At 53.2% G+C, this 17,737-nt stretch overlaps 4 protein-coding genes across 4 annotated transcripts; 2 read left to right on the forward strand and 2 right to left on the reverse strand.

Moving 5' to 3' along the window:
* TGME49_232085 (hypothetical protein) lies at nucleotides 1-1,181 on the forward strand (the record flags this gene model as incomplete). Its single annotated transcript, XM_018780317.1, has 2 exons — nucleotides 1-293; nucleotides 998-1,181. The coding sequence occupies 2 exons, from the start codon at nucleotides 1-3 to the stop codon at nucleotides 1,179-1,181; spliced, it is 477 nt and encodes a 158-aa protein (XP_018636825.1).
* Nucleotides 1,182-4,569: 3,388 nt separating this feature from the next.
* TGME49_232090 (3-hydroxyacyl-CoA dehydrogenase, NAD binding domain-containing protein) lies at nucleotides 4,570-6,795 on the forward strand (the record flags this gene model as incomplete). Its single annotated transcript, XM_002368038.1, has 2 exons — nucleotides 4,570-5,853; nucleotides 6,550-6,795. The coding sequence occupies 2 exons, from the start codon at nucleotides 4,570-4,572 to the stop codon at nucleotides 6,793-6,795; spliced, it is 1,530 nt and encodes a 509-aa protein (XP_002368079.1).
* A 1,907-nt stretch (nucleotides 6,796-8,702) lies between these two features.
* TGME49_232100 (RAP domain-containing protein) lies at nucleotides 8,703-13,478 on the reverse strand (the record flags this gene model as incomplete). The annotated part of the gene is made up of 1 exon (XM_002368039.2): nucleotides 8,703-13,478. The coding sequence occupies one exon, from the start codon at nucleotides 13,476-13,478 to the stop codon at nucleotides 8,703-8,705; it is 4,776 nt and encodes a 1,591-aa protein (XP_002368080.2).
* Nucleotides 13,479-13,984: 506 nt separating this feature from the next.
* On the reverse strand, nucleotides 13,985-16,499 carry TGME49_232110 (hypothetical protein; the record flags this gene model as incomplete). The annotated part of the gene is made up of 4 exons (XM_018780318.1): nucleotides 13,985-14,128; nucleotides 15,186-15,496; nucleotides 15,833-15,891; nucleotides 16,468-16,499. 4 exons carry the CDS (start codon nucleotides 16,497-16,499, stop codon nucleotides 13,985-13,987), a joined length of 546 nt encoding a protein of 181 aa, XP_018636824.1.
* Between the last annotated feature and the right edge of the window lie 1,238 nt (nucleotides 16,500-17,737).

Below are 17,737 nucleotides of genomic sequence, written 5' to 3' on the forward strand. Positions count from 1 at the left end.
ATGTATTTTTTCCGATTGCGCAGAAAGCAACGAAACGAGAGGCAGAGACCCTGGAGGAGACTCGGGAAAGGCCCTTTCAAAAGGAGACAGACAATCGATGAAGAAGAAGCCGAGACTACTGTCTGTCGCAAAACGAAACACTCCAAAGTCCCCCTGGTCCGGGCAAAGATGCCTCATTCGCGCTCTCCCAACCCCAGACACGCAACCCGGCCGGGGGCTCGCTGTAAAAGAAAAGAGGATTCTTCGGAAATGTCCAACCCGGCAGACAATTTGGGTATTTCGTTTGTTATTCGGTAGGTTTACAAGTGTAAAGGTTCTTCCATAAGCTGCATACGTCTGCTGTGGTAGCCTCGCTTCTGTCCGAATCTGTAGTGAGGGACTCGTTCGCTCTGTGCAACGGCCTTAGACTTGCAAGTTCTTTCTTTTTATCGGAGCCAAGGGTTGAATCAGAAGACTCCAAGAGTCGAGGGAGCGGCCGAGGCGCGCTTCTGAGACAACAGTTGCTTCAGCTCGGAAGGCAGCGGTGAAAACGGATGCCGACAACAAGCAGAGCACGTGGAACTAGGCACTGGATGGGAGCGAGGTGTGTGCGAGGATTCAGACGTAACAACTGTACTTGAACAGCAACTGTACTTGCGACCATATTCACGTTGACAGGGCTATAGTCTTCAGGCAGGCCGCGGCAAGTGTGTAAACGAGTGCGTAGAGTTGATAACACTCGAAGAAAGGGTCACTCCAAACCTCGATCACGCGGAAGGCACGCTGCACAAACTCAGGGAGCAAAAGATCAGCGTATCGTGTTTGTCAAGTTATCCCTATTTTACATTTTTTCCATCATGTAGGGAGGAGAAACGGAACTGTGCATACCGGTATGCGTTGCTTCAACGCAGTTCTCCTCACGCGTACGGCTGCGATCCTTCTCTGAGTCGAGGGGTTTAAACGGCAAGGGAACAGCAAAAGCACTTCACGGCTTGTCGCATTCTGGTGTGGTCCCCAGCTTCGAGCCTGCCCGGAGCTTGTTTTTCCTTCACAGGTTTGAGAAGCGGTTACCAGTGTTTCAGTTTGTTCCACGCACCTCCCCGTTAGAAACGCGACGCGATATCCGAGAAACGACGAAAAAAGAAACAGAAGATACGCCTTTCAGCCATAAGTGTGTATCCGGATGTTGCATAGTCTCGTAGGATTGCAGGTATGTGTGCAACGATGTAGATCTATGTCTGTGCGTCCTGGTGGTTGCTTTTGTCATCTGTGGCGACGAGCACTATTTCCCGTTCAGTGCCGTACCATCACACCCTCCGTTGTTTGCAGATGCCCAGCATTTCACAACTCTTTGAGAAACCCATAGAGTGTTCTTTCCTGCTCAGAAACCGGCGACAGAATGCATGGATTGCGGCGTCTTGCCAAAAAATATCACTGGGTGCATAGATATCATCGGGTGTCGCCAAAGTTTTTCGCGTGATTCCAGTAGAGATCCAGCTGCCCGGTCTTACGCAATCAATCTGTTGACGGATGCGTTTGCCTTTTCGGATAGTGTCTATGCGGTATGTTGTGAGCGGACAAAAGCCAGAAAGATGCATTCGGAGAAACGGTGGCTCGGGAACAGCAGACACAACTTTGAAGTCGGATATACAAGCGACACAGATACAGAAAGACTCAAGAGGAACAGAGACAAAAACAGAGATTGATGACCTCAACACGCGACCACGTCGACGGGCACGCAGTACAAGTCGATGCGCATTGTTGTTCAGGGATCCAAATCCCTTTCCAATCTACACACATGATCAAAAGTAACCCTGTCTCCGAGATTATTACTTCCGATACGATGGTACTTATCGTGCTATCATATGAAATGCTGTTTTCTCTCGCTGATAATTCCATTGAAGCGGTAATCGCAGAGACGCAAGATGTGCCCCGAATAAAATCAAAGATGTACCGAGTGTTCTCGAAACCAAACAAGCATCTGTGATCCCGTTACATCAGTAGATCTAGAAGAAGAAATGCTGCCCGGTGCTTATTCAGCATCTACCTGGAGGGAAAACTCCGAAAGACGCAGAGCTGCACATGTGTAGGCCTGTTTCGGAAAACGGTTATCTATTCCCAAGAGAGCCTTGAAACACGTGTAAAGTGACCTACACTCTAAATCACCACAACACATGAAACAAGCCCGATTTCTACACATACTTCGGCCCCTTGAAGAGCGACAGGATAAACAGTGAATTCTCAGGCATTCGTGTATCAATGAAAAGTGCTAGCCTTGCGGCAGCTGTATCGACACTGATGTGTGCCGTCGTTATATTCATGTACCAATCGTGCATGCAAAACGAGAAACCGTTGAAAGCAAAGGGCATCATTCGTCCTAGAACGTCAAAGACTGACTCCGCGAGTGCATCCGCCCAGGTGGTAAGGCGATAACATTTCTTAAGAGCAACTGATTTATCCTGGTCGACGACTAAGAGCGCGTGAGAACGACAGATCGATTGTAAGTGGCGCATCTCTACTTTTGGGCGATCTTCCCTCAATTTGGCTGTCCTAGAAAAATCGAAAAACAACGTCAGCTGCTCTTTCAAACGGCTTTACGTCGTAGATACCATTTCCAGGAACCTGCAGCGTTCTGATTGACAGACCGGCGCACAGTAAGTGGGTAGTACACCCAGACACAGGATTCACAACTTTACAGCTGAGCATCCCCTCATTACTATCCAATTATACAAAAATCACTCCAACCCTCTGTAAATATCCTTCAACTCACGCATTCCTCCAATCAGCGAAACCTTCCTGCCGATACGCAGCTTGAGCCCGACCTTCCCCCGACCTACAACTGACGAAGTGACTTTTTCGCATTCACCAGTCTCTCTCATGAGATATCTTGATCAAGTATTTCCTTCGGAATTGCTTGTCTTTGGAGTTCCTCGCGAACGAACGAGTTTTTGAAGGTTGCAGAACGTGCGATCGTTTCTGCCGCACGGCAGCGACAGCCTCTCGAGGCTTTTTCATGGAAACAACTGCTTTCGGCGTCACGCGTTTCCCCAAGGACTGTCGACGTCAACAGGCTCCTGAGAAAGACACCCTGTTGTCTGCTGGAAACCCACAGCCTTCTCTCAAGGTTCGAGTTCGACTCATACAACGAACGTACAGCGCCGAAGCCGCGGCTACCAGGCTGCTTCACGAGCACATGCGGCGACACCCTTGATTTTAGATACTTTTACTCGATGAGCAACCCGATTATGCGCAATAGCGTCGTCCTTCCCCCTTGAGGGAGATCCACCGTTTTTCATTGTCAGGGAGCTCCGCGAAATACAGGCTCTCTGCAGTGGAAGGGACGGTGGCCACGAGACGCGAGTCGCACACGGTATTCCCGTCCAAAAAGTTGCCGTCTCCTGGGCTGCTGCTTTTAGCCCGCTTTGCTTTTTGTGCCAACATATTAGTCAACTTCTTTCCTACTTTGAGGATCGACAGCCGAGCCGCGTTCCTTTTTGTGCCCTCACTGTAGTAGAAATTCATAAAAACGTTGAGCGCATGCACATCGAACAAGCCATGCTGGTGTCAGAGAACCCGCGTGTCGCGTGGGTCTATAGGCGGGCTGCAACTTTTGTTTTTACTTTCAATACAGTGCGTTTCCTTCCTTTTCTTGTCATGTTTCGTGGAAATAGGAGTTTCTAGCCTACTTTGCGCTCCATGGTCCCGGTTTCTGTTGAATTTCCGTGCCATGTCCGTCTGTTTCTCAGTCGTGGAGTGTCTCCTTGTCTGTTTGTGCAGCTAGAAGTGTAGTAGCCATTGCACCAAAGAAACGGGGCTCTCGTTTTCTGTCCTCTCTCGCGCAAGACTCTTCTTAAACGTGCAAAGTTCAGAACGCAGAGTTTTCGCGTCTCAGCAGGCTCCTGCCAAGGCTTTTCCGCGGCACCACTTTGTGTTCCACAGTTAAACCGCGGCTCCTGCCAACTCGCCGGTTGCACACTACCTACCTCATCACCTTGAGTAGATGTTTCCGTATTTCTGTAGAACAAGGGAATGATTTGATGGTCACGATGTGACTCAGAACATGCTTTTCGGCGCGGTCGGTGCAGATTTTTCGGGTATGGAGACACGCATGTAACGAAGGACGACCCCCGCTGAACGGAAAAGTCTTCATCAAGGTTTATTATGCCTGTGTTTGCTCGGTTTTCGGCGTCCTGTCCTGTTTTCGCGCATGCACATCCCGTCTGAAGCAAGATTTCTTGACTTTCAGAGTGGACGCCCCACCAGATCTGGTCCCCTTTCGAGTCGGTAACACCCGGTAGCGCGGACGAAGCTGAACGAGTTTCCCCGGGGCTTCAGACGCGAGGAAAAAGAAAGCAAACAAGTAGGGAGAGCCATGTCTTTCCAAGAAGCTGAGAAACGGAGGCCAAAACCGGAGAGGAAGCTACACTGAACTGTCCACCCGTTGTTGCCTCGCCTGTGGCCTCTGGATCTGTCCGAGACCCGATTTCCCCTCTCCTCCACACTTTCCTTTGCTTCTTTTTCTCTCTCTTTCTTCACCTCCTTCTCCCCTCTCTCTCTTTTTCCTCCTTCGATCCTCCTCGCCCACACACGATGCCTTTCTCCAGCCTGGCGAGGACGGCGAGTCGGCAGCCCAACGCGGCTTCTCTCCCTCCGGTGACCGGGCTCTCTTCTCGCAAGCCTCGGTTCTGTGAGCGCCGTCTCCTCCCTCAAGCGAGCTCGTCAACTCTTCTTCTCTCCCTCTCTTCTCTCTCTGCCTTCCCGGCCTCTCGCCTCGCTCTCTCCTGTCAGCGACTGCCCCTCTCCAGCGCGGCGTCTCCTCGTTCGCCGTTCTCGTCCCCTGCCTCAACGTCTCGCCTGTTCTTCGCCTCTCCGCGTTTCTTCTCCTTTTCCTCGTCTGCCTCCGAGCCTTCGGGTAGCTCGACAGTCGCCGCCGAGGATGCCTCCGCCACCGCCGCCAGTCCGGCCGCAGAGCCCCTGTCTTCCCCCGCGTTTGAGTTTGTGGCTGTGATCGGCGCAGGGCAGATGGGGACGGGGATCGGGATCACGGCTGCGAGGCACTTGAAGCATTCGCAGGTCGCTCTGCTCGACATTTCCGAGACTCAGCTGCAGCGCGCGCGGACTCTAGCGGACATTTGGATGAACAAGCAAGTCTCCAAAGGCCGCCTGACAGATGCAGAGGCGACAGAGTTCTTCAAACGCTTGTCCTACTGGCGGCTCGACCCCACCGCCCTCTCCTCCTTCCACCAACGCCGCGCGTTGTTCGCGAAACCCACCCTGTCGTACTCTTCGCATGCGTCCCCGCCAGGCATGTCGGCATCTGACGGCTCGGGAGGCTTGCGCGCGAGCGAGAAGAAAGCCGAGTCAGCTGGCGACTCCTCGCATGCGGGGAAGGAGGCCGAGACAGGCGTTGAGGCGGATGGCCCTGCACCTCCCGCCTCGGCGGCCTCTCCAGGCTTCTCCGCCTTCGCCTCTGACGTCGCCGCCGCCCCCGAGTGTCTGCGCCGAGCGACGTTCTGCATCGAAGCAGCACTGGAAAATGCCACGATCAAGTCTGCACTTTTCTCCTACTTGGACGCCGTCACTCCTCCGTCGACGATTCTCGCGACCAACACTTCATCGCTGTCCATCACGAAGATCGCTGCAGCTACGCGCAGACCCCACAAAGTTATCGGCATGCACTTCATGAACCCTGTGCCAGTGATGCCGCTCGTAGAAGTCATCACTGGCCTTTGCACAGCGGAGGAGACTCTTCATGCGACCGAACTGCTGGCGCAGCTCTTGGGGAAAACCACGGCGCGAGCCCTCGACCGGCCTGGCTTCGTGGCGAACCGCCTCCTGATGCCCTACCTGAACGAGGCCATCTTTGCTCTACAGGTGAAAACGGTTTGAGTATTTCGCGTTCAGGTCCAGCGCGTGATGGAGAGTGGAACGCTGGGGCGGTCTGTGGAGTTGTCGGGAGCCTTCGTCAAATTCGTAGGACCGTGCATGGACTGGGTTTAGAGCTGCGAGACGCAGATGTCGCGAAAAAAAAGACCTTCTTCGTCAGTGGCTGAACAGAGCGCCGATACAAAGGCAAACGAAGGTCGACGTACTGGGTGGTTCAGACTGGCTTCGCATAAACACACAGTTGTCAGCGAGCAACGGGTCTAGGTGAACAAGGAAAGAAGAACTCGCTGAGTCTCGAGACACACAGACTCACAGGTCAACGCTCAATGTGACGCTGGTAACGGAATGGTTTCAGACCCTGCCCTTTCTGTGCGTTTGCATGCTCTTCTGGAGATACAGCTACACACTTCGACACACGTAGACATCTCCATATATGCAGTACTTAGTCGCAAGTACGCGCGCAGGGGCGCATGTTGAATGCGGACATCTCTCTCTCTCTTTCTCTTTTTCGGCCGGAGCTGCCTGGGCCACTGCCTCTCGCAGATCTCCACCCGACTGCAGTGTGTGTGCATGTGTACTCTTTTTAACGCGAATTTTCTTCCGAGTCAGACACGCATGCACGCGAACCGCGTTGTTGGCTGTGACGGGTGTCTCTCTCAACGTCTTGTCCGGCCTGTTTCTCAGGAGGGGATCAGTTCGGCGAGGGACATCGACACGATCATGAAGTTGGGAACGAACGTCCCGATGGGTCCTCTGGAACTCGCAGACTTCATTGGCCTCGACACTTGCCTAACCATCATGCGCGTGCTCTGCACCGAGTTGGGAGATTCCAAGTACCGCCCGGCTCCCCTCCTCGTGCAGTACGTCGACGCTGGGTTCCTCGGCAGGAAGACAGGAAAAGGATTCTACGACTACTCCAAGAAACTGTAGCCGCTGGAGACCAGGCGTGGTGGGCCGATCGCGCCACCGAGCCTTTTGTCTCGCCGGGCAGACGCTTCTGGGGTCCGGAGAAAACAGCCACAGCGGACAAAGACCGAATCCCCTGAGGCGTCTGCGTCTCGACAGAGCCCCCGGTCGGATGCAGAAACTGAAAAATAAGCTTTTGGTCGAATGCCGTTTTTCCGGGAGTCGCGCTGAGCTTCTTCTCTGCGGGGAACACCATGCGTTATCGCGCCGCGCAGCCGCCCAAGAAGATCTCCCCTTTCATGCATGCTCGCAAGTCAGGGTGCTCTGCAAGCGAAAAAACTCTCCTTTCTGCCGGAAGGAACGCTGTGGACCCTGTTACGCGACTTCCTCAATTCGGTAATGTACACAGGTTTGGAGGTGTATGTACGTGCTAATCCGCATATATACATATATATACATATATATATACATATATATACATATATATATATATACATATATATACATATATATATATATATATACATATATATATATATATACATATATATACATATATACATATATATATATATATGTATATAAATGTGTGCATGTGTCGTTGTGTGTAGAAGGAGATTTAGAGGCATGCCTTGAGAGTCGCCCCGACTCTGTTGTAGACATGCATTTCTGTGCATGTGTGTGTCTCTCTGGGGTAGAGAGACAAAATGTTGTTTAAATGGAAAATCGATATGGCGCTCGTCTCGCGGCGGTCCGCTACCGAGGGCGTTGCAGCTCTCGTCGCGCACCGAAATGTGCAGAGAAATTGTAACCACGCGTTGGTTTTCAGATTTCCGCTAGACGCCACTATACTCGAGGCACTTGACACGATGGTCCTGAAAAGCAGAAAAGACCTTGGAGGAGGCAGCTTGAAAAATTGCTCGAAACGTTATAGCAGACTTCAGGTTCTCTAGGAACGATCAGAGGTGAACATGGCTTGAAGTTAAACAAGAGGACGCAAGACGTAATGGGATGAGTGCCGCGAGGTCAACTGCGGATTCACACTCGCGGCTTTTGGTGCAGCAGGGTGCCGAGAAAGTGACAAGGTGGACTGTGTGCGTTTCGCTTGCGTGACTGTTCGCCGTGTGTCATCCTGGCGTGTGAGAAGGCATTTGCTGTGTCTCTTCTTCTCGGCGTTTTCCGTTCGCCTTTTTTTCTCGGAGCCGTAAAGCGCATGCAGAGAGGCTCAAAAGAAAAGCGACCGCAGCCATGCTACGAAAGACACATGGTTTCTGTAGATACACGACACCATGCTTGGTCGTCAATATGACGAAGCATACTGCGATGCTTGGATCCAGTGAGCTCGTTGCCTCCCTAGATTCGCGACGCTCGGTGTCTTTTTTCGATTTACCGCGCATGCACTTTCGCTCTCTCTACCCTGAAGGAGTCCGAAACGGGTTCGTTGAAGGCCGAAAGGCGGAAACAGACTCTGCACTCAGAACAAGATGGAGAGCGAACTCCTGTTGACAAGGAACAGAAAGCACCTGCTGCATCGACGCGCCACCCACGGCTGCCTGCACCTGTGTCACGAAAAGTAGTCGCCAAACTCCACACGGTACATACGAGATTTGCAGTCTCCTCTCCGGTGTAAGCCGCATCTGCCTAGACAAAAATGGTTCAAGGCTGAGCGTCTTGAAACACACAGCAGAGGAAGGCATGCCAGATGCGCCCCTCACACACACCGCTGCGGCTGCGACGGTTTAGCAACGAGTCCTCGCTGCAGCGCCACCACGCGCCTCGCCTTTTCTCTGGAACGCACTTCGTTTCTCCCCGGCCTCGGTTCAAGTTGAGGAGGCCTTTGCTTACAGCTGGTGCCGTCGCAGTCAGGACTGCGGCCCTTCGCCGCAGAAACACTCGGAGCGCGAGCACAGAGTGAACAGACGCGAGAAGAACTAGCTGTCTCCCCAGCAGCGGTCCTCGGGGAAGATGGGGACTTGATCCGGCGCCGGCCACTCGATAGAGAGGTCCGGTGACACCCAAGTCGCGAAATCTTTTTCTTCGTCTCTCAGGCGCTCTTCTACAGACAGAACTGTGTCCTGTTCTGTGTAAAGGAGATCCGAAAACTGCCTTCTGTAGACCCGGAACTCGCGCGCTTCCTGTCTTGCCTTCCCTCCACTCTTTGGCGCTTCTCTCTGAGCTGGGTGCGACTTCTCCCTGAGAGCCTCCATGCCTCTTGCCTCTGCATTCGTCTCGCGAGTCACCGCCCACACCTCACTGTCGCAACGCTCCTTCACCCCCGCGTGCCTTGTGTCTTTGTCCTCTCGCCGTTCTTCTTCTTCTTCTCTTTCGTCGTCTTCCGATGCGGCCCTTTGGCTATTCGGGGAATTCTTTCGGAGGAGTTGCATCAGAGCCGCCTGTTGATTGTGAGGTCGGCGAGGCCAATCGAACCAGGCAATGTGGAGGACATGCCAACCGGCGCCTGTTAAAATTCGATGTTTCAGGCGCGTTTTGCTGTCGTAGTGGAGTGTACTCAGCTGCGGAACACCTGCGTTGTCGAGCGATATCTCTCCCACTCTCTCTTCTCGGTCGCTGCCTTCTCTACCGCTCATTGTCTTTCTCTCGTCCTTTTCAGAGCCTTCCCCCGTATCGTGTCTGTCTTCCTCCAATACTTCTCCTTCTCTCTCTCTTCTCTCATCTTCTCTCTCTTCTCTTCCTTCTGTCTGTTCTTCTCGCGCCGCTCTCCCCTGGCTGCGTGCGTCCTCCTCGTCCTCGCGTTCTCTGAAGGCTTCCGTTTGTTCGTGTCTCCCTGCTCCGGCCTGGCTTTCTCTCTCGGACGTTGTGTCTCTCCAGGCTTCAGTGTCCTCTGAGTCCTTCTTTTCTGGACTTCCCCTCGCCCGCGCGCCGAGCTCGTCGACGGTTCTCCCCGTCTTCTTTGCGGGAGTCCCTTCTTCGCGCGGCCTCTGAAACACATCCGTGAAGTGCAGGGGACCTTCGATTTCGATGCAGATCGCCTCCTCCTCCAAAGCAACATCCAGGAGGTACGGCCCAGCGGGATACTCGACTTGGTGCCTGATGCCTAGAGCACGCAGAGCAGAAGAGACTTGGCTGTGCTGGGCGCTGCTTTCCTTCTGGACCTCGAGTGCGTCTTCTGTCGACCTGTGGAGCGAAAGGTACTTGAGCATCTGCAAGATCGACCGCCTTCCGTCGCCTTCAGGTGACCATCCTCCGCAGGAACGCGCAGAGTCCGCCGCGACCGCGCGAGGAGAGGCAGGCGGCGCCGAAGCTGAAGGCGAAGACCGGTCGGACGAAAGAGACTGCGCAGGGGAAGAACAGGTCGGAGTCAGAGGAGGCTCCAGCGACGCTGGTGACCCAGAGAGCCCAGCAGAAACAGAGGCAGAAAACGACTCTTCGACATGTTCTTCTCCATGTTGGGTGTCCTGAACTGTGTCTTGTTCAGCACGATGCTGGGTGTCGAGATCCCCCTGTTGTTCGCTGTGCCGGCCTCGGGTCTCTTCTCGCGCGTCGCTTTCCGGCGCGCGTCCGGTCGCTTCTCCGCGTTTCTGCTCTTCTTGTTCTGCGTCCTCTCTCTGCAGTTGCTGCAGTTTCGCAACGAGAAGGGGGAACTCGAAGCCGATGGCCAAGGCCGCAGTCTCGATCTGCCGGCAAAGAAACGGACTGGGCTGTCCCAAACGCCCGCGAGCGAAGACACCCGAAGTCTCTCTCTCTGTGCTCGTTTGACTTCCGCCTTTTTCTCCTGTCTCAAGTTCGCTGCTCGCGACGCCGTCCTGGTCTGCGGAGTCACGCAAGCCGAAGCTCGAGGCGCACGCAGAAAGACGAGCCTCTTCAGACGGACAGCGAGCGGAGGGCGACACCCTCGAGAGAGAAGAAGAAGAAGAAGAAGATCGCGGTGAGCAAGGAACGAATCTTTCCAGTTCACGATCCTCGGTCTTCCCGAGTTTCTCCCACTGTGTGTAGAGGGTGACGGCGCGGAGACAGTTGAAGAGGGTCTCTTCTTGCAGCAGTTTGATCTCGGCGAAGAGGGCAGGACTCCTTCTCGCTTCGCAGCCGCTCTCGAGTGACACGGTCGCGAGGGCAAGTTCCCCCACGGCGACCTGAGCCGTTGCCGCGCTCCTCTCAGAGTGCAGAAGGTCGAAGAAAGCCGGAGAGGCAGTTCGCCGCAGCAGAGGGAGAACAAAGTCCGGATGTGAGGCCGGAGAGAGATCGAGTCGCGCGCAGAAGTGCAGCGTCTTCGACAAGCTGAGCAGCGATCGAGAGACCATCAGAGCTGGCGAAATCCGTGAAAGCAAAGGACTGTACAAACGTCGCAGAGAAACGAACTGCAGCTTCCCACACGCCTCCAGAAGAGGCAAAACGCGAGTTTCGTGGATGGGGGGAAGGCATGTCGTCCGAGAAGCGACAGACGAAGAAGAGGGGAGAGAGAGCGAAGAAGATGATGAGCTCGCAGAAGAGGAAAAGCAAGACGAAGGAGAAGAAGCAAGAGAGGGAGGAGAACTGGAAGAATTCGATCTCTTGATTCGACTGGGGGGTTGATGACCCCCGTCGACTTTTGACATTGTCTCTGTTCTCTCATGGTCCTTTTCTCGTCTCGCAAGACTTCGCGTCACCGCCGCTTGAGCTGCTTTGAGTAACAGTTCGAAAAGCATGCAGATTTCAGTGCGAACAACGAGAGGCTTCCCTTCAGAGGTTGTGACCCATCTCATGAATTCTTGGTCTTTCCTTGCTTCCACCTCCTGTCTGTTCTCTATCTTGCCCGCGTCGTCCTTCTTTTTCGCTGCCTCATGACTTAGCCTCTCATCGAGGCGAAACTCGCCTGCCTCCAACTCCCCCTCGGAGACCTGCTCTGGCTGTCCTCTCCCGGCTTCGCGGTGGCCTGCAGAGCTCGATGGTCTGTGTCCACCGGGCCTCAGTTCTGCAGCACCGCCATACGCATGCAGGGCGTCTCCGCAGCTGCGCGGGCAGTGTCGCATCGCGCGGCTTCTCTCTGAGGAGAAGAAGGTGAACGGAACCGCAGGGTCAGGCAGTCTCTCTCTCGCGAAGAAACGCGCGACAAGCGAGACTTCCTCGAGAGAGAGCACGCAGTCAGGCCGCGAAAGCCGGTACAGAAAGGCGCCCAAGAGAACCGACCGCATGTCGAACTGCAGCGCCTCCACAGACGAACGAAACTCCGGCAGAGACTCCGAAGCAACAGACGAATCTCCTGCAAGCGACGAATCAGGAGATACCGACATCGGACGAGACGGAGAGACAGAAGAAGCGAGGAAGGCAGGAAGGAAAGAGTATGGAGTACAAGATGGTGGAAAGGGAAGGAAGGCGACGAAGGGGGGAGAGCGTCCGTCGTGGAAGTCGAGGCGCTCGACGACGACAAGAAGTCGAACGAGCTGTTTGAGAGTGAGGTGAGGAAGGTAACGGGGATATCTCCAGAGCAGCGCTTCCAGAGGAAGGCCGCCTCGCAGCCGCAGCGACGACGGCGGTGAGAGGAAAGGAACGCCACAGACTGACGCGCTCGAGTCGACTCCAAAGGATACCGAGGTCGAAGACCTGTGCATGCAAGCTTCGCCTTCCGGTGTCTCTACACCCCTGCCGCCTCGCTTCTTCCACACGGGCCTCCCGTGGTTGAGTCTCTCTTCCTGGTCTCTTGCTTCCTTCTCTTTTCTTCTCTCGACTCTCGCCTGTTTCTTCTGCTTCTCTCTCGCGCGAACCTGTCTCCGCAGCGTCTCTGCTGTCTCCATCAACATCTGCAAACGAATTTGGGAGTCTCGTTTCCTTCGCGCGCCTCGCTGGCCCCGCATCTCTCCCACCACGCGCGAAAGGGCCTCCAACGCATGCAGCCATTCCGCCGGTGTTACGCTGAGCAGGTTCTTCAAAACGCGGGAGGCCTCCTCACGCACGGGGTCTACATCCTCTCTTGCTCTCGGGTGTCTCTTCGGCGACTGTGTCTCGCCTCCTCTCTCGCCTCCGCTTTCGCATCTTTCTGTCTTCTTTCCTCTCGGATATCCGTCGCTCTCACGTTCACTATGGCACTGGTCTCTCTCCTGGCCGTTCGCCTGCGCTGGCGAATTCGTCCTCCGGAGACCTGGCCGCGCTGACTGGAGACTGGAGAAGACGCGTCTCTGCGTTGACGATCCGGCGTCGACGTGAGGAGAGAACAGATCTCTCCCTCGCCTGTCTCTCGCTGTCCTTCCTACGAAAGGCGTCGCGCCTGCGGTGCTCTTTTGCAGTTCCTCCGCGGCTTCCCCGTTCCGTCTCCCTGTTTCGCGCCTCGAGTCTCTCGAAAAGAGAGGAGAATGTCTGCGTCCAGCCTTCTCGCGTTTCTCTACATGCAAAGGTCGTCTGAAAGGCCTGCTTCCTCCCCGTTGCCTCCGCAAGCAAGCAGAGATAGGCGAAACTGAGGCAGTGAAGTCGAGAGAAGAGGCGCAAGGAAACGACGGAGAAGGAGTGGAGGAAGAAGAGGGGAACGAGTCGGAAGAGAAAGGGGAGAAAGACCTCCTGGGAGACGAAGAGATGGAAGAAGAGATGGAAGAAGAGATGGAAGAAGAGGCTGGAAGAGAAGCAGCAGGGTGGACAGGAGAAGCTGCGAAAAAAGTAGGACTCGAACCGGGAGACGAAGATCCTGAAAGCAGACGAAGAGGGCAAAGTGAGATTCGGGGGAAGCAGAGCCGCGAAAAAGAGAGAGACGAATGCCGCCTCAGATTCGCAGAGGGCCTCATGGTCTCTACATCATGAATTCTCTCGAGAGACGCAGGGAGGGAGACGACGACAGGCACCAGCCACACTGCCTTTCGCGATGCTTCCCTGCAGTCTCGATCAGCGCGATGTCCGCCAACTGGGTAAAGGGAAAGGACTGTGACGATCTTCTTCAGCCATTGGCGCGTTCGTGGAGAAAGTCGAGACAAAGAAGAAATGGTGGAGGGAGAAAGAGGAAAGAAACGGCTATCTTTCTGCGGGAGGACGACTGCTCGGTGTCTCTCTTCTTTCTGCGCATGCATGCGCGCCGAAGGGCCGTGGTTCGCGCGGCGCGAATAAAAAAGTCTCGCGAGCACCGTGTGAATGTGCAAATACGGAGGAATCCCAGCGAAGCAGAAAAACTCCAGGCCACAAAGACGAGTCCGAGGAAAGAAACGCTCGCCTCCGCATGCAGAGAGGAAAACGCTCGACGAACCGCACAAACGAAGCATCGATGTGCGCTTGACGCATGCAGGCACTCTCGCTGCAGTCAGCGAATCGAGAAGGTTTCCCTCTGTAGAGGAAACGGAGAAACCTTTTTCGAGAAGGAATTGCGGAGAACGCTTCTCCTCCTTGACAACGCACTGAGAAGAAGTTCCCCCTCGAAACACAAATTGACGAGGAAGTCGCGCTTCTGAACAGCACATAGAGGAGAACCGTCCTGGACAAGACAGCAGACTGCGTGGAAAGGTTCTTTCTGCAGATGAATTCCCCCGATAAGGAAGCCAGCGTAATGACGTGGAATTTGAAAAGAAAGCGAAACCTGCAAGTTCCCGCGTTACACCGAAACAGGCAAAAACTGCGTAGAACAGACACACGCCGACTGGCCCACCAAGAGCGTTGGAATGCTCGCAGGCACCCTTTTAGAAATTGAACTGCACATGCAAACATCCCCATAAAAAATAGAACTGTATTTCAAATACCCCCTAACAAAGCAGAATTGCAGGGGGAGCATGTAAATACCCGCATACAAAAATAGAACTGTTTGTGCAGATTCTCGGATGTCTGGAAGAGGTTTGTATTGAGATACAGCGGTGACTACGTCAGGAGACGACTCAAATCTGTATGTATGCATCTACGCGTTGAAAACTACATTATTCCCTCTCCTTTATTCATTAGACCATTAGTCGTCAGTTTCTCTTGCACCTCGTTTTCCAGTTCGTTTGCTGCATGTTGCGGTTGACTGGACTGGCATTTGCCGACAATGGCGCCAAGTGCTTCTCCACACACACTGTTTATAAACGGATTAGAATCTGCGAAAGACTGCCAGAGAAGGCGTTTCTGTACTGTTTACTTTTCACTTTGAAAAATTGTCCAGCGGCGCCGTCCAGTACAGCTCTAACTGAAACTGAGACATGACCGATTACAATCACGTAGTCTGAGCTCGAGACGAAATGGCCCATGTACACGGACGCATACAAATGTGGGTTTGCATATTATCTCTGAGTAAATATAAATATGACCATCTGAATTGCTGAGAGTGCTCTAAGATGTGCCACAAACCTCGAAAACGAGAAACAAACATGTTAGAGGAAGCCAAGCCTGTACAGGGTGGGTCTGGGCAGTACTTAAGCGCGGAAAAGAACATTATTGATCCTTTAATTCGAGAACCTGCCTCAGGCTATAAGCGTGGAAGAGACCGCAGAGAGAAGAGGTGCGAGGGGTGAGGGAGAAGGGATGGCCAGTTGTACCTGAAACGCCTCAGAAACTTGTGTATTTGTCGAAGCGCGTCTTGCCATGCTCCTCAGAGTTCCTTCCTCGCCGACATGGGACGGCGTGTGGAGACAAAGTTTCGGTGGGAGGCAGGGGGCTTGTCCGCAGGCAGGATCCGGTCCGTAGATAAATTGAAGCGTCTGGTTTGAAGCACTGCGAGAGCGATGGGTTCCCAGTCCGATTGTAAGGATCATAGGAGCAGCTGAGATGTTGTGTTCTCTGGTGTCTTCAGAGAAATGGACTCCCAGTACGGTGAGAGAGGTCACACTTGTGTCGTCGATTTCCCCAGCTGGAAATGCGCGTGATGCACTCCATTCCTCCACCTGACTCCGAGGTGGTTTGCTTCGCGTTTTCTTCGCCTCCCCAGAAGAAAGCTTTTTTGCGTGCGGCTCTTCCGTTTCAGATCTGATCCTTCTTTGAGAGCAGTGGAAAACCGTCGCTTTCGGTTGAACGGAAAAATGACGCAAGCGGAAGAGCGGGCCGGAGAGAGATGATATCTACCAGGGAAGTTGGCGTCAGGGACTTCCACATTTTCGATGGATTCAAAGTGGAAGAGGAGTCTTGAAACTCCGTTGCCAACGCATTCTACCGACTTTCAAGTGTCTTTGACTCCTGTCACTCTGACGGTTAGCAAAAAGATGAGCAAAGGACCCGGCCCTGTTGGCGGCCTTCCCGTCTGCGCACCTACGAGAGACAAATACGAACGTTGGTACTTCGACTTTTCCTCTAGTGTTCCCCCATATGAGTTCCACGACGCACTGCAGGGCCGGTCACGAGTGCTGTCTCATTGCATATCCATCTTCGCCCGTGGCGATATTTCCAAAGGATGGAAATTGATAAATCTAAATAGATTGTACCATGATAGATAGGTAGATATATAGATCTAGAGAAAGAGACCTAGGGAGAGAGATACATCTAGAGGACTAGATAGATCTAGAGAGATAGAGATGCACAGGTAGATAGATGGATGTATAGGTCTGTATAGACAGGTCTAAAGAGATGGATAGATCTGAATATATAGAGAGGCCTGGGTATATTGGTAGAGAAATTGATCTAGAAGGATAGATTTAAAGAGAGAAACAGATATAGATACAAAGGTAGATAGACGAACAGATCTACGTATTTCGTCCAGACTCGTCTGAGGAAGAGGCCTGGAAAAGTGAATATCGTGATACGCGTACAGCTTGTTTACACTTTACTGAGAGTTGACGCAAAGGCTCACTATGTTAGCTCGTATCGGATCCATTTTTAATCTCCTACCTGGTCTGCGTACACGTCACACAACAGTCCATCTCCAAAGCGCAAACGTAGAGTTTACGGTTCAGCTACACGGCGAGGTCTGGTTTCCAATCAAACAGATCCACAGGATTTCGATGCGAAAAACGCGTCCGATACAGTGCACCTGGTTATTCATTTTTACAACAAACGAGACCCTTAGGAAGAGCGCGGCACAGAGTGCAAGCGTCCAGATATCTCTATGGCGCCCGGAAGAGGATCCGCACCACTGCTTATGTAAATACGAGCAAGCAGAGCTTCTCCGAAATAGCCTTCCGTCTGTTTTTTAGAACTTGTTTTTCAAATCTCCCGTAAATATATGCTGCAACTTGTGCATTTGCCAGAGTTCAACATCTAGTTAGCGAGGCAGCAGCAGGATGCGATTTCACGGTGCTGCATGCTGCAACACCCTCTTTCGTATTCTTTTGTATGTTCCGGAGTGACTCTCTCTCGACAGGAGAAAGAAGAGTTTTCATCAACCCTGGAACGCCTTGTACTTTCTCCACTCCCCGTCACACTTGTGGTAGGACGGTCAAGAGTCTTCTTCCATATCTTTCCAGGACTCTACGGAATCCTAAGACTGCATCCTTTCACGGCCCGGCTCTGTCTTGTGAGTATGGTCTTCCGGAGTATGAGCGGCGCTATTGCGCAAGCAACATTCATCTTTCGTGGGAGATTCGTTTCTAACTTACACCGAGATTTTGCTGGGGGGTCTAGTCTGAAGGTTTCGACTCGTGGTTTAGATCGTGAAGGACATGGAGGCCCGGAACAAGAACGCGATTCGGGATATGCTTTGTTTCGCGGATCGAAGTTTCGGAACGCGTATCTCATGAGCATACCAACACAGAAAAAAGGATTAAGTTTACCTTTGCTTTCGTGGACGCATCCCGAAGGGTGCTGTCGGCGCCGCCGCATTTGAAGGACTTACGCTCCTCTTCCACGCCTTGTCACAGTCTTCCGCGCCACACTGGGAGACCCGCGCATACGGGGGAACAAAAAAAACTTTCCATCTGCTTTTTTGAGCTTTTTTCCGTTTTCTCACCAAGAGACGTTATTAAGAAGTTCCTGTCTCAAACGAAGAGACTTCCTTTCCCCTCAGTGTCTCCCATTGTCTCGTGATTGCGGCAGCTGAGACGACCAGCGATGTCTCAGTCTGCTGCTTTTCTCATGGCAACAGTCACAGTGGCGGTCAAATCTTTCAAGAGAAAACCGTGTCGAACTCCAGAAGAACCTAGCCGTGAACTTTCCCTTGAAA

The sequence above is a fragment of the Toxoplasma gondii genome, chromosome VIII (assembly GCF_000006565.2).
Source record: "Toxoplasma gondii ME49 chromosome VIII, whole genome shotgun sequence".
NCBI lineage: Eukaryota > Apicomplexa > Conoidasida > Eucoccidiorida > Sarcocystidae > Toxoplasma > Toxoplasma gondii.